Here is a 21,439-nt window from a genome sequence, read left to right as displayed (position 1 = left end):
AGGTGTTGAGTATGTTATTTACTAAGACTTAATGTTATTTGTATTCCCTTATGGAGACATTTTTTGATGGAGACATTTTTTTTAAAGCATTTGCCAACTTCATACTCATGGATTTCAAGGGACTCTAAACATTAAATACCAAGCTCTCAAATTGTTCAGGCATGTACCAAATAACAAAACTTGCTGTATCTTCTATAAGCCATAGAGAGCGGGATAATGCCTGTGGAACACTATGGCTCCATTTCAAATGGCACCCTATTCCCTACTTATGGCACCCTATTCCGTATTTAGTGCACTACTTTTGACCATATTAGTAAACAAAATTAGTGCACTATATAGGGAATAGGGTGCCATTTGAGTCTGTGTTTAGATGAGTGGGAACAGTTCACCTTTCCCTCAGCGTGAATAGTTGATATAATGTCATCATGGTGACAACTGGCTATTGTTGGTCATCTAGAGCAAAGAGAAAAGGGTTTGGAATAAGACAAAGGGATTAGGTCAGACCTTTCTTGTTATTAATCCGCTGATTCAGCGTGACTAAATGGAGATGTATTAGGTGAGAGCGGCACAGTTGAAACAGCCATATCTATAGTACAAACAGAAGACAAAAAACTTAAAGATAAAGGGAACAATGTCAAGAACACTTAGAGGTAGCCTATCTGTCAGCACGGCACAGTTGAAACAGGCATATCTATATCACAAACAGAAGACAAAAAAAACAGATTGATAAAAATAGGACAATGGTTATCAAGCTAGGGTGTATCCGAAAGCATGGGCAGGTCGAAACAAGCATATATACACTGCTCAAAAAAATAAAGGGAACATTTAAACAACACAATGTAACTCCAAGTCAATCACACTTCTGTGAAATCAAACTGTCCACTTAGGAAGCAACACTGATTGACAATAACTTTCACATGCTGTTGTGCAAATGGAATAGACAACAGGTGGAAATTATAGGCAATTAGCAAGACATCCCCCAATAAAGGAGTGGTTCTGCAGGTGGGGACCACAGACCACTTCTCAGTTCCTATGCTTCCTGGCTGATGTTTTGGTCACTTTTGAATGCTGGCGGTGCTTTCACTCTAGTGGTAGCATGAGACGGAGTCTACAACCCACACAAGTGGCTCAGGTAGTGCAGCTCATCCAGGATGGCACATCAATGCGAGCTGTGGCAAGATGGTTTGCTGTGTCTGTCAGCGTAGTGTCCAGAGCATGGAGGCGCTACCAGGAGACAGGCCAGTACATCAGGAGACGTGGAGGAGGCCGTAGGAGGGCAACAACCTAGCAGCAGGACCGCTACCTCCGCCTTTGTGCAAGGAAGAGCAGGAGGAGCACTGCCAGAGCCCTGCAAAATGACCTCCAGCAGGCCACAAATGTGCATGTGTCTGCTCAAACGGTCAAAAACAGACTCCATGAGGGTGGAATGAGGGCCCGACGTCCACAGGTGTGGGTTGTGCTTACAGCCCAACACCGTGCAGGACGGTTTTCATTTGCCAGAGAACACCAAGATTGGCAAATTCGCCACTGGCGCCCTGTGCTCTTCACAGATGAAAGCAGGTTCACACTGAGCACATGTGACAGACGTGACAGTCTGGAGACGCCGTGGAGAACATTCTGCTGCCTGCAACATCCTCCAGCATGACCGGTTTGGCAGTGGGTCAGTCATGGTGTGGGGTGGCATTTCTTTGGGGGGCCGCACAGCCCTCCATGTGCTCGCCAGAGGTAGCCTGACTGCCATTAGGTACCGAGATGAGATCTTCAGACCCCTTGTGAGACCATATGCTGGTGCTTTTGGCCCTGGGTTCCTCCTAATGCAAGACAATGCTAGACCTCATGTGGTTGGAGTGTGTCAGCAGTTCCTGCAAGAGGAAGGCATTGATGCTATGGACTGGCCTGCCCGTTCCCCAGACCTGAATCCAATTGAGCACATCTGGGACATCATGTCTCGCTCCATCCACCAACGCCACGTTGCACCACCGACTGCCCAGGAGTTGGTGGATGCTTTAGTCCAGGTCTGGGAGGAGATCCCTCAGGAGACCATCCACCACCTCATCAGGAGCATGCCCAGGCGTTGTAGGGAGGTTATACAGGCACGTGGAGGCCACACACACTACTGAGCCTCATTTGGAATTGTTTTAAGGACATTACATCAGTTGGATCAGCCTGTAGTGTGTTTTTCCACTTTCATTTTGAGTGTGACTCCAAATCCAGACCTCCATGGGTTGATAAATTTGATTTCCATTGATAATTTTTGTGTGATTTTGTTGTCAGCACATTCAACTATGTACAGAAAAAAAGTATTTAATAAGAATATTTCATTCATTCAGATCTAGGATGTGTTATTTTAGTGTTCCCTTTATTTCTTTGAGCAGTGTATATAGTACATCAAACGACAGAAAACAGATTGAAATACTGCACAGTTGAAACAGACATCGACAGTGCAAACATAAGCCAAATAAACTGATTTAAAAACTGATGGAAGAAGGGTGGAAATGACATTAAAACAAGGGTGTTGGCCTATCCAAGAGCACCAGCAACCCATGACACATTGTCTTTATAACAGAGGCCGAGAGGTAAGAAGTCAGCCAAATGTTAAGTGGTTCTCTGGGATATTGTGAGGCATTATTTACCTCATTAATCATATGGTGTTGACCTAATGCCACCCAGCCACCAGCCACCCAGCCACCACCCACCAGCCACCAGCCACCACCCACTAGCCACCACCCACCACCCACCAGCCACCAGCCACCACCCACCACCCACCAGCCACCACCCACCAGCCACCAGCCACCACCCACCAGCCACCACCCACCACCCACCACCCACCAGCCACCAGCCACCAGCCACCCAGCCACCCAGCCACCACCCACCAGCCACCCAGCCACCACCCACCAGCCACCCAGCCACCAGCCACCAGCCACCACCCACAGCCACCACCCACCAGCCACCACCCACCACCCACCAGCCACCACCCACCAGCCACCACCCACCAGCCACCAGCCACCACCCACCAGCCACCAGCCACCAGCCACCACCCACCAGCCACCAGCCACCAGCCACCAGCCACCAGCCACCAGCCATCAACCACCAGCCACCACCCACCAACCACCAGCCACAAACCACCAGCCACCAGCCACCACCCACCAGCCACCAGCCACCACCCACCAACCACCACCCACCAGCCACCAGCCACCAGCCACCAGCCACCAACCACCAGCCACCAGCCACCAACCACCAGCCACAAACCACCAGCCACCACCCACCAGCCACCACCCACCAACCACCAGCCACCAGCCACCACCCACCAACCACCAGCCACAAACCACCAGCCACCACTCACCAGCCACCACCCACCAGCCACCACCCACCACCCACCACCCACCACCCACCACCCACCACCCACCAGCCACCAGCCACCAGCCACCAACCACCAGCCACCAGCCACCACCCACCAACCACCAGCCACAAACCACCAGCCACCACCCACCAGCCACCACCCACCAGCCACCACCCACCAGCCACCACCCACCACCCACCAGCCACCAGCCACCAACCACCAGCCACCAGCCACCACCCACCAACCACCAGCCACAAAACACCAGCCACCAGCCACCACCCACCAGCCACCAGCCACCACCCACCAGCCACCAGCCACCAACCACCAGCCACAAACCACCAGCCACCACCCACCAGCCACCACCCACCAGCCACAAACCACCAGCCACCACCCACCAGCCACCAGCCACCAGCCACAAACCACCAGCCACCACCCACCAGCCACCACCCACCAGCCACCACCCACCAGCCACCACCCACCACCCACCAGCCACCACCCACCACCCACCAGCCACCAGCCACCACCCACCAGCCACCAGCCACCAGCCACCAGCCACCAACCACCAGCCACCAGCCACCACCCACCAACCACCAGCCACCAACCACCAGCCACCACCCACCAGCCACCAGCCACCAGCCACCACCCACCAGCCACCAGCCACCACCCACCACCCACCAACCACCAGCCACCAGCCACTTGCCTTGTCGCTTAATGAGTTTGAAAACATCCATTGTATCTGCCGCCACCCACCAGAGCATATAGACTTTACCTTAACCACACCCCAGGGTTTTATGGTTTCCTTACATTTCAGCGGTGATACAGATGTAGGATCGTAATTTGAGCCAGTTTGCTACAGAAGGAAAATAATCCTGTAGCAACAGGAAATGTGAATTACTAATTAGGGGTTGAGACATTTGTTTTGTAAGAATAAAATCAAGTCTGATATTTCTGAGTGGAAATTACAAACTTTAGAAGCTTTCTCAAATACACTGGGAAATGTTCAGCAACATCAGAATGATCAAATTAAGATTATACTGTAGTTTTTTATTTATTTATTTTTTATTTTACCTTTATTTAACCTTTATTTAACCAGGCAAGTCAGTTAAGAACAAACTCTTATTTTCAATGACGGCCTAGGAACAGTGGGTAAACTGTCTGTTCAGGGGCAGAATGACACAGTTGTACCTTGTCAGCTCTGGGATTTGAACTTGCAACCTTCTGGTTACTAGTCCAACGCTCTAACCACTAGGCTACCCTGCCGCCCCAGCTGGGTTTTATAGTTGTGATTCAACCTCCTCAACACCTATTGTTAGCCTGAAATCCAGTCAGTTTTGTCTGACATTTCACTCCTTTACTCAGGGTCATTGCCAAACAGTTTATCATGACAAGGAGTGGCAAGGAGTGGAATGAGAGCTGAACAGACTGGGACCCAGGTTAAGGTATTGTCCCTGGGAATATTGCACAATGTGACCCGTTTCCCCCCCCCCCCCCCGATAACCAGTGTATAAATGCCTCGTTTACAGGTGTGTTCCAGCAGACAGCATCAACATTTGGTAAGTCAGTACTCCTCTCAGATCACTATTCATACTGTATGGTTAAACAAAATTATTTTTGGTTTGGTGGAATTAATATATCTGCACTGACTAAGTTTGAAATGTTATAAAACCCTCCAGAGAATGTGTGTCCGTGTTTAATATATATTACTGTATTAGATGTGTTGTTATAATACCCTCCAGAGAATGTGTGTCCGTGCTTAATATACATTATTGTATTAGATGTGTTGTTATAATACCCTCCAGAGAATGTGTGTCCGTGTTTAATATATATTACTGTATTAGATGTGTTGTTATAATACCCTCCAGAGAATGTGTGTCCATGTTTAATATCTATTATTGTATTAGATGTGTTGTTATAATACCCTCCAGAGAATGTGTGTCCATGCTTAATATATATTATTGTATTAGATGTGTTGTTATAATACCCTCCAGAGAATGTGTGTCCATGCTTAATATATATTATTGTATTAGATGTGTTGTTATAATACCCTCCAGAGAATGTGTGTCCGTGCTTAATATATATTATTGTATTAGATGTTTTGTAACGGGGTTAATTGCAGTCTTGTGACAGAAAATAAAATGTGTTTTATCACCATAGGATGACCTGTATAGATACAGTCAAATTAAATCAAGTCAAACTTGCATTTAAACGTGACTGACTTTCCAGTAGATGTAAATTGTGGATAAAGTGTGGATGAATATAATCAGTGTATTTTCCTTCAGGTTGTGTTCCCCGTTTCTGCCCCTGTAGAAGAAACTAGTGTTGATGAGGATGATCCTGGTGGCTCTGCTGGTGCCTCTACTGGTTATGTCCAGCGCTGGACGTACCTCAGGTACACACATATATACTATATATTTAATACATCAACAGCTGGACGTACCTCAGGTACACACATATATACTATATATTTAATACATCAACAGCTGGACATACCTCAGGTACACACATATATACTATATATTTAATACATCAACAGCTGGACATACCTCAGGTACACACAAATATACTATAGAGTACATTCGGAAAGTATTCAGACCCCTTGACTTTTACCACATTTTGTGATGTCACAGCCTCATTCTAAAATTGATGAAATTAATTTTTTTCCTCATCAATCTACACACAATACCCCATAATAACAAAGTGAAAACAGGTTTTTAGAATTTGAATAAAAATAAAAAATAACTTATTTACATAAGTATTCAGACCCTTTGCTATGAGACTCGAAATTGAGCTCAGGTGCATCCTGTTTCCGTTGATCATCCTTGAGATATTTCTACAAATTGATTCGAGTCCACCTGTGGTAAATTCAATTGATTGGACATGATTTGGAAATTGGACATGATTTCCATTCATATATGGAAGAAGTTTGGAACCACAAGACTCTTCCTTGATCTGGCCGCCTGGCCAAACTGAGCAATCGGAGGAGAAGGGCCTTGGTCAGAGAGGTGACTCTGACATAATCCAGAAGGACAACCATCTCTGTACCACTCCACCAATCAGGCCATTATGGTAGAGTGGCCAGACAGAAGCCACTCCTCAGTAAAAGGCACATGACAGCCCACTTGGACTTTGCCAAAAGGCACCTAAAGGACTCTCAGACCATGAGAAACAATATTCTCTGGTCTGATGAAACCAAGCTTGAACTCTTTGGCCTGAATGCCAATCCCAAGGTGAAGCATGGTGGTTGCAGCATCATGCTGTGGGGAGGTTTTCAGTGTTAGGGACTGAGAGACTAGTCAGGATCGGGGGAAAGATGAACGGAGCGAGTACAGAGAGATCCTTGATGAAAACTTGCTTCAGGGCGCTCAGAACCTCATACTGGGGCAAAGGTTCACCTTCCAACAGGTAACAACCCTCAGCACACAGCCAAGACAAGCAGGAGTGGCTTCGGGACAGGTCTCGGGAACGTCCTTGAGGGTAAAAAACTATTTCATCCATTTACATATAGGCTGTAAAGTAAAAACATGTGGAAAAGGGGGTCTGAATACTTTCCAAATGTATATTTAAAACATGAAATGATTTATGTTTATTCATAATGAATACTATATACGATATAAACTATACTGTGTAGCATTTGTTCATTTGATTTTTGCATCGTCTTATTTTAGTTCTGCCATATCTGACAGTGTAGGGATACATGTATTATGTATTAAGTGTTTTTATACAGTACAATACTATATAACCCACCACACAACTGACTTTCTCTGCTCTTTAGTCGCAGAACCTAAAAATGGAGGCATCAAAACAATTCAGGTGTATCATGATACCTCAACCTAAAAAGACGATGATCCCATATATTCCCAAATTCCCACAGGTACGATTGTCACCAGCTGCGAAGCGTGTCACGAACAAGCCGTCTGCCGCACCTCCCTCACGGCAGGTGACATCACATGCACCTGTAAGAAGGGCTTCTCCGGAGACGGCCTCGTCTGTTTACCTGGCCACACCGCCACCGCCGCCCACCACGCCCCTCGCCGTGTCCGCCGCTCCTACCCCACCTCCAACACCAACCTTGCCCACGTCCGGTTCAGCTGCGGCTTCAACGAGTGCGCTGACGGGGAGGACTGCATCACGGTCGACGGCATCCAGCAGTGCGCCAACCCCTGCAAGATCTACACGGTCCTGAACGACGCCTGGCGTTCCACCAACAACGACGTGGGCAACAAGCACTGCGACCGCAACGTCCGCTGGGACGGCTATTACCGCATGTTCATCGGCAACCAGAGCGTGTCCATGCCGGACAAGTGCGTGGATTCGTTCAAGTGCGGCACCCAGGCTCCCTTGTGGCTGGCGTTTCCTCCCCCCCAGCAGGTGGATGAAATTGTCCAGAGTGCAGTCTGCGCCAGCTTCAATGGGGACTGCTGCTGGGTGCAGTCTCAGCCCATCCACGTCAAGGCATGTCCTGGGAACTACTTTGTGTACAAGTTCGTCATGCCTCCCGGGTGCTACTTCGCCTATTGTGCATGTAAGGTTCTGCCCCCTGCTTTGCCATGTTCTGAGTGGGGCTTGTTTTGGTTGTTCTGCCTTTTGAATTGAAGTTATTGTATTTATTTTTAAACTGTTTACTGCTTAGTCATTCACCAGCTGGTTATATACACCATGATGTTCTTCTTATGGCCCTAGATATCAACAGCACTCAGCATATTCATCCATTCATTCATATTGATTCTGGTAATACCAGCATACTAGTTCTTTCAAAACATGAGTGATGAATGTTCCCTCGTAACTGTGTCTCCTGTTTAACTCCTTGTTCCAGATGTGTCAGCTCCCACCACAACACCAAAACCAGTCACATCTACAGAAATGCCAGTAGAGAACAATCGCACCACAACAACAACACAGTCGCAGGTTGCCACGACTACGCCTAAAGCAATGTGTGGTTCCTGCCGAGCGGGGGAGACCTGCGTGAGCACCGATGGGGTCACTTGGCGGTGTGAGAGGCCAGGTGAGTTCTCAGAAAACACCTGCTTGAGGACCTATGTACTGTACTCTCTTAGAAAAACAGGTGCTATCTAGAACCTAAAAGTGTTCTTCGGCTGTCCCCATGAGAGAACCCTGTGAAGAACCCTTTTTTGGTGCCAGCTCTCTTCCTCTCTTACAGATCAGCCTGTTTCTCATCCCTCTGTGTCTCTCTTCCTCTCTTACAGATCAGCCTGTTACTCATCCCTCTGTCTCTCTCTTCCTCTCTTACAGATCAGCCTGTTACTCATCCCTCTGTCTCTCTCTTCCTCTCTTACAGATCAGCCTGTTTCTCATCCCTCTGTCTCTCTCTTCCTCTCTTACAGATCAGCCTGTTACTCATCCCTCTGTCTCTGTCTTCCTCTCTTACAGATCAGCCTGTTACTCATCCCTCTGTCTCTGTCTTCCTCTCTTACAGATCAGCCTGTTTCTCATCCCTCTGTCTCTCTCTTCCTCTCTTACAGATCAGCCTGTTTCTCATCCCTCTGTCTCTCTCTTCCTCTCTTACAGATCAGCCTGTTTCTCATCCCTCTGTCTCTCTCTTCCTCTCTTACAGATCAGCCTGTTTCTCATCCCTCTGTCTCTCTCTTCCTCTCTTACAGATCAGCCTGTTACTCATCCCTCTGTCTCTCTCTTCCTCTCTTACAGATCAGCCTGTTTCTCATCCCTCTGTCTCTCTCTTCCTCTTACAGATCAGCCTGTTACTCATCCCTCTGTCTCTCTCTTCCTCTTACAGATCAGCCTGTTACTCATCCCTCTGTCTCTCTCTTCCTCTTACAGATCAACCTGTTTCTCATCCCTCTGTCTCTGTCTTCCTCTCTTACAGATCAGCCTGTTTCTCATCCCTCTGTCTCTCTCTTCCTCTCTTACAGATCAACCTGTTTCTCATCCCTCTGTCTCTGTCTTCCTCTCTTACAGATCAACCTGTTTCTCATCCCTCTGTCTCTGTCTTCCTCTCTTACAGATCAACCTGTTTCTCATCCCTCTGTCTCTCTCTTCCTCTCTTACAGATCAGCCTGTTACTCATCCCTCTGTCTCTCTCTTCCTCTCTTACAGATCAGCCTGTTTCTCATCCCTCTGTCTCTGTCTTCCTCTCTTACAGATCAGCCTGTTACTCATCCCTCTGTCTCTCTCTTCCTCTTACAGATCAGCCTGTTACTCATCCCTCTGTCTCTCTCTTCCTCTCTTACAGATCAGCCTGTTACTCATCCCTCTGTCTCTCTCTTCCTCTCTTACAGATCAGCCTGTTACTCATCCCTCTGTCTCTGTCTTCCTCTCTTACAGATCAGCCTGTTACTCATCCCTCTGTCTCTCTCTTCCTCTTACAGATCAGCCTGTTACTCATCCCTCTGTCTCTCTCTTCCTCTCTTACAGATCAGCCTGTTACTCATCCCTCTGTCTCTCTCTTCCTCTTACAGATCAGCCTGTTTCTCATCCCTCTGTCTCTCTCTTCCTCTCTTACAGATCAGCCTGTTACTCATCCCTCTGTCTCTCTCTTCCTCTCTTACAGATCAGCCTGTTACTCATCCCTCTGTCTCTGTCTTCCTCTCTTACAGATCAGCCTGTTACTCATCCCTCTGTCTCTCTCTTCCTCTCTTACAGATCAGCCTGTTACTCATCCCTCTGTCTCTCTCTTCCTCTCTTACAGATCAGCCTGTTACTCATCCCTCTGTCTCTGTCTTCCTCTCTTACAGATCAGCCTGTTTCTCATCCCTCTGTCTCTCTCTTCCTCTCTTACAGATCAGCCTGTTACTCATCCCTCTGTCTCTCTCTTCCTCTTACAGATCAGCCTGTTACTCATCCCTCTGTCTCTCTCTTCCTCTTACAGATCAGCCTGTTACTCATCCCTCTGTCTCTCTCTTCCTCTTACAGATCAGCCTGTTACTCATCCCTCTGTCTCTCTCTTCCTCTCTTACAGATCAGCCTGTTTCTCATCCCTCTGTCTCTCTCTTCCTCTTACAGATCAGCCTGTTACTCATCCCTCTGTCTCTCTCTTCCTCTCTTACAGATCAGCCTGTTACTCATCCCTCTGTCTCTCTCTTCCTCTCTTACAGATCAGCCTGTTACTCATCCCTCTGTCTCTCTCTTCCTCTCTTACAGATCAGCCTGTTTCTCATCCCTCTGTGTCTCTCTTCCTCTCTTACAGATCAGCCTGTTACTCATCCCTCTGTCTCTCTCTTCCTCTCTTACAGATCAGCCTGTTACTCATCCCTCTGTCTCTGTCTTCCTCTCTTACAGATCAGCCTGTTTCTCATCCCTCTGTGTCTCTCTTCCTCTCTTACAGATCAGCCTGTTTTGCTGCACCCAGAGGTAGTATGTGGGCAGAGCCTGGTACAGGTGGGTCTCAACAGGACTAACCTGGAGGCCGCTGGTCTGGACGCCACCACCGCTAACCTGGCCGACCCCCGGTGTAACGCTCACGAAGAGCGTGGCGGCATGATATGGTACCAGGTGGAGCGCACGGAGGGCGCCTGCGGAAACACTCTGGTGGTGAGAACAGACCCTTTCACCCCGTTCCTCACCAAAACTATCAAAAGACACTTGCTGTTAGACATAACCCTGGATACCAGTCTCTTTAGCTAATATTTCACTCCTTGCCAATCCTTGTCATTGCCAAAGACACAGGCCTTCAAATATGAACAGTCCATTTATTGCATGTTTACCACCAGCCAATGTGACCAAGTCACAACAGAGATGCTCTCGACGTTCAAACTTCCCCGCCAGTTCATTGTGAGCCTGTAGCCTGAAGCCTATTTTATATCCAGTAAGAAAGAGCAAGGTACTTTTTCCCTCTAATATATATATATGTATATATTTATTTTTATTTTTTTATTGCTAAGGTGACAGAACTACTGTAGTTGGCTACTTCTGGGACATGCTTGAAAATTAGGTGACAGAACTACTGTAGTTGGCTACTTCTGGGACATGCTTGGGCTAAAAGTAGGTGACAGAACTACTGTAGTTTGCTCCTTCTGGGACATGCTTGGGCCAGGCTACTGGTTGAGCGGAATACAGAGAGGTTGGAAGAGAGAGAGGCCAGCGGAGATGCATGAATGGAACAGTGAAAACAGATGGTTTATTTTTATGTTACATTTTAACACGGAAGACATATTGAGGTCTAGGTCTCTTTTTCAAATGCTGTGCAACACAACATAAATATACATAAATATATATATATATACATATATATATACACCACCGTTCAAAAGTTTGGGGTCACTTAGAAATGTCCTCGTTTTTTAAAGAAATTCATTAAAATAACATCAAACTGATCAGAAATACGTTGCAGACATTGCTAATGTTGGAAATGACTATTGTAAACTACTATTCTAGCTGGAAACGGCAGATTTTGAATGGAATATCTACATAGGCGTACAGAGGTCCATTATCAGCAACCATCACTCCTGTGTTCCAATGGCACGTTGTGTTAGCTAATCCAAGTTTATCATTTTAAAAGGCTAATTGATCATTAGAAAATATGTTAGCACAGCTGAAAACTGTTGTTCTGTTTTAAAGAAGAAATAAAACTGTCCTTCTTTAGACTCGTTGAGTATCTGGAGCATCAGCATTTGTGGGTTTGATTATGGCCAGAAACAAATAACTTTCTTCTGAATTTTGTCAGTCTATTCTCGTTCTGAGAAATGAAGGCTATTCCTTGCGAAAATTTGCCAAGAAACTGAAGATCTCGTACAACGCTGTGTACCAGTCCCTTCACAGGACAGTGCAAACTGGCTCTAACCAGAATAGAAAGACGAGTGGGAGGCCCCAGTGCCCAACTGAGCAAGAAGACAAGTACATTAGAGTGTCTAGTTTGAGAAACAGTCCTAAACTGGCAGTTTCATTAAATAGTACCCGTAAAACACCAGTCTCAACGTCAACAGTGAAGAGGCGACACCGGGATGCTGGCCTTCTAGGCAGAGTTGCAAAGAAAAAGCCATATCTCAGACTGGCCAATGAAAAAGACAAGATTAAGATGGACAAATATTGATGGGCAAATAATATAATAAATAATTAGAAGCATATAAACCTTATTTCAGCATTATGCTACAATGAAGCCAAGATGCGTTTTTAGGAAAGGAGACATTTCATTTGAGGGTGTCTGAGGTGCGGTGGTGGATTTGATTGATGTTTCCTTATAGGATGTACAGGGCCTTCGGAAAGTATTCATACCCCTTGACATATTCCACATTTTGTTGTGTTACAGCCTGAATTCAACAGATTATATAAAATAACATTTGATTTGATTTGAGATGACATTTTTTTTTAAATTCGCAGACATCTACACACAATACTCCATAATGAAAAAGTGAAAACATCTTTTCAGAAATTTTTGCAAATGTATTGAAAATTAAATACAGAAAAAACGAATTTACGTAAGTATTTACACCGCTGAGTCAATACTTTGTAGAAGCACCTTTGGTAGCAATTACAGCTGTAAGTCCACATTGGGCCAGTAACCGAAAGGATGCTGGATCGAATCCCCGAGCTGACAAGGTAAAAATCTGTCGTTCTGCCCCGAACAAGGCAGTTAACCCACTGTTCCCCGGTAGGCCGTCTTTGTAATTAAGAATTTGTTCTTAAACTGACTTGCCTAGTTAAATAAAGGTCAGATAAAATAAAATAATTATCTTAGAGCTTTCCACACCTGGATTGTGCAACCAGGAATACCACTTCCCTACAGTACGGCCAGGAATACCACTTCCCTACAGTACGGCCAGGAATACCACTTCCCTACAGTACGGCCAGGAATACCACTTCCCTACAGTACGGCCAGGAATACCACTTCCCTACAGTACGGCCAGGAATACCACTTCCCTACAGTACGGCCAGGAATACCACTTCCCTACAGTACGACCAGGAATACCACTTCCCTACAGTACGGCCAGGAATACCACTTCCCTACAGTACGGCCAGGAATACCACTTCCCTACAGTACTACCAGGAATACCACTTCCCTACAGTACAGGACCAGGAATTCCACTTCCCTACAGTACGACCAGGAATACCACTTCCCTACAGTACGACCAGGAATACCACTTCCCTACAGTACGGCCAGGAATACCACTTCCCTACAGTACGACCAGGAATACCACTTCCCTACAGTACGACCAGGAATACCACTTCCCTACAGTACGACCAGGAATACCACTTCCCTACAGTACGACCAGGAATACCACTTCCCTACAGTACGACCAGGAATACCACTTCCCTACAGTACGACCAGGAATACCACCTCCCTACAGTACGACCAGGAATACCACTTCCCTACAGTACGGGAATACCACCAGGAATACCACCTCCCTACAGTACGACCAGGAATACCACTTCCCTACAGTACGACCAGGAATACCACTTCCCTACAGTACGACCAGGAATACCACTTCCCTACAGTACGGCCAGGAATACCACCTCCCTACAGTACGACCAGGAATACCACTTCCCTACAGTACGACCAGGAATACCACTTCCCTACAGTACGACCAGGAATACCACTTCCCTACAGTACGACCAGGAATACCACTTCCCTACAGTACGGCCAGGAATACCACTTCCCTACACTACGGCCAGGCAGTACGACCAGGAATACCACTTCCCTACAGTACGGCCAGGAATACCACTTCCCTACAGTACGGCCAGGAATACCACTTCCCTACAGTACGACCAGGAATACCACTTCCCTACAGTACGACCAGGAATACCACTTCCCTACAGTACGACCAGGAATACCACTTCCCTACAGTACGACCAGGAATACCACTTCCCTACAGTACGGCCAGGAATACCACTTCCCTACAGTACGACCAGGAATACCACTTCCCTACAGTACGACCAGGAATACCACTTCCCTACAGTACGACCAGGAATACCACTTCCCTACAGTACGACCAGGAATACCACTTCCCTACAGTACGACCAGGAAATACCACTTACCCCTACAGTACGACCAGGAATACCACTTCCCTACAGTACGACCAGGAATACCACTTCCCGACCAGGAATACCACTTCCCTACAGTACGACCAGGAATACCACTTCCCTACAGTACGACCAGGAATACCACTTCCCTACAGTACGACCAGGAATACCACTTCCCTACAGTACGACCAGGAATACCACTTTCCTGAAGCGGACCTCCACCCTGGACATGGGATCTTATCCCAGAGGCCGACCCAAAACAACCCAAAACAATTTGCTTACCGCCCCAATAGGTCCATGGACAACGCAATCGCCATCACACTGCACACTGCCCTATTCTATCTGGACAAGAGGAATACCTATGTAAGAATGCTGTTCATTGACTACAGCTCAGCATTTAACTCCACCCTGTGCAACTGGGTCCTGGACTGTCTGACGGGCTGCCTCCAGGTGGTGAGGGTAGGAAACAACACCTGCACTTCACTGATTCTCAACACTGGGGCCCCACAAGGGTGCGTTCTCAGCCCTCTCCTGTACTCCCTGTTCACCCATGACTGCATGGCCATGCACGCCTCCAACTCAATCATCAAGTTTACGGACGACACAACAGTGGTAGGCTTGATTACCAACAACGACGAGACAGCATACAGGGAGGAGGTGAGGACCCTCGGAGTGTAGTGTCAAGAAAATAACCTCTCACTCAACGTCAACAAAACAAAGGAGATGATCGTGGATTTCAGGAAACAGCAGAGGGAGCATCCCCCCATCCACATCAATGGGACAGTATTGGAGAAGGTGGAAAGTTTTAAGTTCCTCGGCGTAAACATCACAGACAAACTGAATTGGTCCACCCACACAGACAGCATCGTGAAGAAGGCACAACAGCGCCTCTTCAACCTCAGGAGGCTGAAGAAACACTCACACACTTTTACAGATGCACATTTGAGAGCATCCTGTCGCACTGTCTCACAAAATACCTGCCTTCCAGAACACATACGGCACCCGATGTCACAGGAAGGCCAAAAGATCATCAAGGACAACAACCACCCGAGCCACTGCCTGTTCACCCCGTTATCATCCAGAAGGCGAGATCAGTACAGGTGCATCAACGCTGGGACCGAGAGACTGAAAAACAGCTTCTATCTCAAGGCCATTAGACTGTTAAACAGCCATCACTAACATTGAGTGGCTGCTGCCAACATACTGACTCAAATCTCCGGCCACTTTAATAGATGTAATAAGGTATCACTAGTCACTTTAAATAATGGCAATTTATATAATGTTTCCATACCTTACATTACTAATCTCAAACAGTGTGTGTATATACTGTACTCTATACCGTCTACTGCATCTTACCTATGCCGCACGGTCATCGCTCATCCATATATGCATGTGTACAAATTCTTATTCATCCTTTTACATTGGTGCATGGAAAATATTAATGTTTTTCCCAACTACCAATCAGCAACTGCTCCGTAAATACGACAGGACACTGAGCATTGAGATTGTCGAAAGCCAGACTCTTTGGCAATGACAAGGAGTGGCAACAAAGGGAATTTTAGATAAAGAGACATGTTGCCATCAACAGAAAATGATGAACAGATGAACTGAAATAGTCCAAGAATGGTATTATTGTGAGAACTGGTGAGAGGTCCTCTCCTGGCTTCTAATCTCCTTCCCTTTTCCCCCTTTCACCAGACAAACGGAACTGACGCCATCTTTTCCAACAGTTTATTCATCTACCACGTTCACGCCGTGTCCTTCAGCCGACCCGTGAGCGTGCCTTTCTCCTGTGCCTACCCTCTGGAATCAGAGACCAGCCTGGATGTGGCCATCAAACCCTACCTGTTGTAAGTGGAGACGTGACAGTAAACACTGTAGAACATGGACAATGTAACACAACAGGGGTGCATCTTTGACCAGTTTTATCATTGGAATGTGATACAAAACGAGGCAGCGGTGTACTTTAGGACCATGCGGACGCCTCCGAGTGGTTGGGTAGGCTGGGTATCCGACTGGATTTAAAAACAATAATAACTATGTCCCCCCAACTTCTAAAACCAAAGTTGCGCCCCTGTAACACAATGCAGGCTAACACATGTCAAGCTGTCAGTATTCTGTACAATGCGTAGACAGTTTATACTCTAAACCCGTGGTTCTTGATGATCCTTTAGATAACTAGTTAAGAGTTTATCACCTCCTCTGTTGTCACGCCCTGACCATAGAGACCCCTAGTCGAAACATGTTGTTGCCTTATGCTGCTGTATGACCCAGTGGGTGAATAAACTTGGTTTCAGCTTTACTAAACGTCTGTGAGTGTTCTACTCTGTTTATTTGGAATCTAACAAAACCAAATCTCCTATTGGCCCATTTGACAGGCTGAAGGGTTCCAACGTCGGTAAGGGTTCCAGAGTGGGCTCCAACATGACTCTGTACCACAGCAACAACTTCACAAAGGCTTACCCAGCGGGCGGAGTCACCTTGCCAGTGGGTTCCGTGCTGCACGTGGGTGTGTCCGTAGAGGAGTCCGAGACGGAGCGTTTCGTGGTGGTTCTGGAGGACTGCTATGCCACTCAATCCCCCGACCCTAAAGACATCATGCGATACTACATCATTCAGAACAAGTATGTGTGCAGGTGTCTGGGTGAATAGTCAAGGAACATATGGAGGAGGTTTTCCCAGACACAGATGAAGTCTGGTCCTGGACTAACAACACTTTACATGGAGCTTCTCCATTGAGAATATGCTTTAAACTCCAGGATCAGGCTTATTCTGTGTCTGGGAACCGAACCTGAATGTTTGTGTATTTTCTGTTGCGTTATCTAACCTAAACCCCGACCCTCCCTGTTTCCTAGATGTCCGACTGAATTCCGTCAGGTGAGGGTGGAGGAGAGCGGCTCGTCCCTCAGGGCTCGCTTCTCTGCTCTGCTGTTCCTGTACCAGGGGGACTACCGGGACGTCTTCCTGCACTGCAGACTCAGCCTGTGTGACCAGAGGAGCTCCTCCTGCACTCCAGTGAGTCCTCAACTCATCCACAGTCTCCCTCTCTGGTCCTACTGAGTGTCTCCCTCTCTGGTCCTACTGAGTGCCTCCCTCTCTGGTCCTACTGAGTGTCTCCCTCTCTCTGGTCCTACTGAGTGTCTCCCTCTCTGGTCCTACTGAGTGTCTCCCTCTCTGGTCCTACTGAGTGTCTCCCTGGTGTCTCCCTCGCTGTATGTGGTCTCTCTCTGGTCTCACTCAGTCTGTGGTCTCTCTCTGGTCTCACTCAGTCTGTGGTCTCTCTCTGGTCTCACTCAGTCTGTGGTCTCTCTCTGGTCTCACTCAGTATGTGGTCTCTCTCTGGTCTCACTCAGTCTGTGGTCTCTCTCTGGTCTCACTCAGTCTGTGGTCTCTCTCTGGTCTCACTCAGTCTGTGGTCTCTCTCTGGTCTCTCTCTGGTCTCACTCAGTCTGTGGTCTCTCTCTGGTCTCACTCAGTCTGTGGTCTCTCTCTGGTCTCACTCAGTCTGTGGTCTCTCTCTGGTCTCACTCAGTCTGTGGTCTCTCTCTGGTCTCACTCAGTCTGTGGTCTCTCTCTGGTCTCACTCAGTCTGTGGTCTCTCTCTGGTCTCACTCAGTCTGTGGTCTCTCTCTGGTCTCACTCAGTCTCTGGTCTCTCTCTGGTCTCACTCAGTCTGTGGTCTCTCTCTGGTCTCACTCAGTCTGTGGTCTCTCTCTGGTCTCACTCAGTCTGTGGTCTCTCTCTGGTCTCACTCAGTCTGTGGTCTCTCTCTGGTCTCACTCAGTCTGTGGTCTCACTCAGTCTGTGGTCTCTCTCTGGTCTCTCTCTGGTCTCACTCAGTCTGTGGTCTCTCTCTGGTCTCACTCAGTATGTGGTCTCTCTCTGGTCTCACTCAGTCTGTGGTCTCTCTCTGGTCTCACTCAGTCTGTGGTCTCTCTCTGGTCTCACTCAGTCTGTGGTCTCTCTCTGGTCTCACTCAGTCTGTGGTCTCTCTCTGGTCTCACTCAGTTTGTGTGTGGTGGTTTCTGACTCTCCTGAGTCTCTCTGGTCTCATTGTCTGGTCTCTCTGACTCCTTCTCGTCTCTCTGTCTCAGTGTCTGGTCTCTCTGACTCTCTCTGGTCTCAGTGTCTGGTCTCTCTGACTCCTTCTCGTCTCTCTGTCTCAATGTCTGGTCTTTTTCTCAGTGTCTGGTCTCTCTGACTCCGTCTCGTCTCTCTGTCTCAGTGTCTGGTCTCTCTGACTCCTTCCCTTCTCTCTCCTCAGGTGTGCACCAAAAGGAAATACCGCTCTGTCACCCCCTCTGTCCCCCTCGAACCCCTCACCATCGGACCAATCACCTATGAGTACGAACTCTTATCAATCAAAACCAATTATAGATGTCAATCAAACAAATTATGTTGATGTCAGTGATGGACACTCAGGTAACTAAGTAACTAAATAACTAACAGTGTATTTGTTTTTGACTTTCAGGGTCCCAAAATGAAGATTGAACTTGTCATGCTTCCTGTATCCTAAACAATGAATCCAGTTATCTAAATGATTAATGTAAAGTTCATAAACCTATCTCACCTATACATCATTTATGTCCTAAACAAAGCCAGTTCATATTTAATATCTTACATACATCCAGTTATAAATAAGGATATTTTAATATTTTTCTTACAACTAGGATAATTGGGAAAATATTTCTATTTGAACCAACACAATTTCATTGTTGAACCTTTAACTAAGGCTTGAGGCCAGAAAGTGTATGTGCTGGCCACTAATGTTTGTAACGTGAAAATACATGGACATTTAGTTGGGATTATATCAACACAAACATCTCCCTTTTCTAGTTTAAACTGCAGCTATAATATCATTTCATCCTATTGCTCTAAAATGCTTTGTATGTGCAGTAATTTAATAGTGTTAATACAATATAAATTATAAATATATGTATTAATGTATTAATGTTTGAATAATGTACTGGGCATGTAGTGTACTATTGCTATAGTTTAGTTCTTTCTCTGTGGGATCAGTCATGACAATAATGAACCAGTAGGTGTCAGTATTACCACAGAAACACTGGTAGATGTCTGCATCATCACATGACAACAGCAGACTTAGAAAGAGGAAATTCCAATGAATTGAGCAATTAATTAATTAAAAGGAAAATCTCTTTTCATCATTTTCATTATTGACAGCACATTGTCTTTATGTGAAAACAGCGCATTTCTTTAAGTTGTAGAAACAAACATAAAGTTAAAAAGTTATACCCGATGACATCATCAAAAGTTAAAACGTGTTAAAAACATTGACTGTGTTCCAAAATGCGCACTTGCGTTATGCATTCTCATGTTCTTTCAAAGGTGGCCTTCCATGAACACCTGAGAGAGCAATCTGTTTAGTATGGAAGAATGTAAATCGCTTCAAATCTGTTACATTTGAAACGCACCTCAACGTGACCTCTAACCTAAACAGGAAACTGTATCATCACACAGCCGGTGTTAACAAAGCTAGCATTGATGCTAGGTATCTTTGAGGAACTTAGCGCTAGCAATTCAGTGAACATCGAATGTTACGTATGTAACCACGGTTCTGTGAGCTATTGGATCACTCCGATATGGTATCCTTCCACGTGGCAGGATACATTCTGAGTTAGAATGTCAGATTAGTGCCGTGTCCCGGGTAGTGCTGCGACTGACCACCTTAAATAGCTGCCGGGCACTACTTCCACCTCGTGTCCTTTTCAAGGCACTGTGGATCACCAACAAAAAGGATTGGAGTAATCCAACAGCACACATAAACGGCCCAACCGGGGAACTCCTCGGAGCAGTGACCATGATGTAGCTACTCCTCTAGTAGAATGCACCACTATAGCAGAGGTCAGAGGCCCACGATGTAGCTACTCCTCTAGTAGAATGCACCACTATAGCAGAGGTCAGAGGTCAGAGGCCCACGATGTGGCTACTCTAGTAGAATGCACCACTATAGCAGAGGTCAGAGGTCAGAGGCCCACGATGTAGCTACTCCTCTAGTAGAATGCACCACTATAGCAGAGGTCAGAGGTCAGAGGCCCACGATGTGGCTACTCCTCTAGTAGAATGCACCACTATAGCAGAGGTCAGAGGTCAGAGGCCCACGATGTAGCTACTCCTCTAGTAGAATGCACCACTATAGCAGAGGTCAGAGGTCAGAGGCCCACGATGTGGCTACTCTAGTAGAATGCACCACTATAGCAGAGGTCAGAGGCCCACGATGTAGCTACTCCTCTAGTAGAATGCACCACTATAGCAGAGGTCAGAGGTCAGAGGCCCACGATGTAGCTACTCCTCTAGTAGAATGCACCACTATAGCAGAGGTCAGAGGTCAGAGGCCCACGATGTGGCTACTCTAGTAGAATGCACCACTATAGCAGAGGTCAGAGGTCAGAGGCCCACGATGTAGCTACTCCTCTAGTAGAATGCACCACTATAGCAGAGGTCAGAGGTCAGAGGCCCACGATGTGGCTACTCCTCTAGTAGAATGCACCACTATAGCAGAGGTCAGAGGTCAGAGGCCCACGATGTAGCTACTCCTCTAGTAGAATGCACCACTATAGCAGAGGTCAGAGGTCAGAGGCCCACGATGTGGCTACTCTAGTAGAATGCACCACTATAGCAGAGGTCAGAGGCCCACGATGTAGCTACTCCTCTAGTAGAATGCACCACTATAGCAGAGGTCAGAGGTCAGAGGCCCACGATGTAGCTACTCCTCTAGTAGAATGCACCACTATAGCAGAGGTCAGAGGTCAGAGGCCCACGATGTGGCTACTCTAGTAGAATGCACCACTATAGCAGAGGTCAGAGGTCAGAGGCCCACGATGTGGCTACTCTAGTAGAATGCACCACTATATCAGAGGTCAGAGGCCCACGATGTAGCTACACCTCTAGTAGAATGCACCACTATAGCAGAGGTCAGAGGTCAGAGGCCCACGATGTGGCTACTCCTCTAGTAGAATGCACCACTATAGCAGAGGTCAGAGGTCAGAGGCCCACGATGTAGCTACTCCTCTAGTAGAATGCACCACTATAGCAGAGGTCAGAGGTCAGAGGCCCACGATGTGGCTACTCTAGTAGAATGCACCACTATAGCAGAGGTCAGAGGTCAGAGGCCCACGATGTAGCTACTCCTCTAGTAGAATGCAC

The 21,439-nt window shown here is 47.0% G+C and overlaps 1 protein-coding gene across 1 annotated transcript; it reads left to right on the top strand.

Annotated features, from left to right (window-relative positions):
* Positions 1-5,668: 5,668 nt before the first annotated feature.
* On the top strand, positions 5,669-19,197 carry LOC135526199 (pancreatic secretory granule membrane major glycoprotein GP2-like). The gene is made up of 9 exons (XM_064954361.1): positions 5,669-5,729; positions 7,212-7,862; positions 8,154-8,342; positions 10,641-10,846; positions 15,971-16,122; positions 16,651-16,896; positions 17,128-17,287; positions 18,537-18,616; positions 18,744-19,197. The coding sequence occupies exons 1-9, from the start codon at positions 5,669-5,671 to the stop codon at positions 18,754-18,756; spliced, it is 1,758 nt and encodes a 585-aa protein (XP_064810433.1). The 3' UTR covers positions 18,757-19,197.
* Positions 19,198-21,439: the final 2,242 nt, after the last annotated feature.

The sequence above is a fragment of the Oncorhynchus masou genome, chromosome 5, assembly GCF_036934945.1.
Source record: "Oncorhynchus masou masou isolate Uvic2021 chromosome 5, UVic_Omas_1.1, whole genome shotgun sequence".
Lineage (NCBI taxonomy): Eukaryota > Metazoa > Chordata > Actinopteri > Salmoniformes > Salmonidae > Oncorhynchus > Oncorhynchus masou.
The sequence above is the reverse complement of the archived record's forward strand: the minus strand, read 5'-3'. Positions and strand labels throughout refer to the sequence as shown.

What these genes read in the sequence shown, in the direction of transcription:
- LOC135526199 (XM_064954361.1), top strand. Translation starts at nt 5,669, where the DNA reads ATGATCCTGGTGGCTCTGCTGGTGCCTCTACTGGTTATGTCCAGCGCT. An exon ending in CTACTTCGCCTATTGTGCAT is followed by an intron (nt 7,863 to 8,153) that starts GTAAGGTTCTGC and finishes TCCTTGTTCCAG; the next exon opens with ATGTGTCAGCTCCCACCACA. An exon ending in CCTGCGGAAACACTCTGGTG is followed by an intron (nt 10,847 to 15,970) that starts GTGAGAACAGAC and finishes CCCTTTCACCAG; the next exon opens with ACAAACGGAACTGACGCCAT.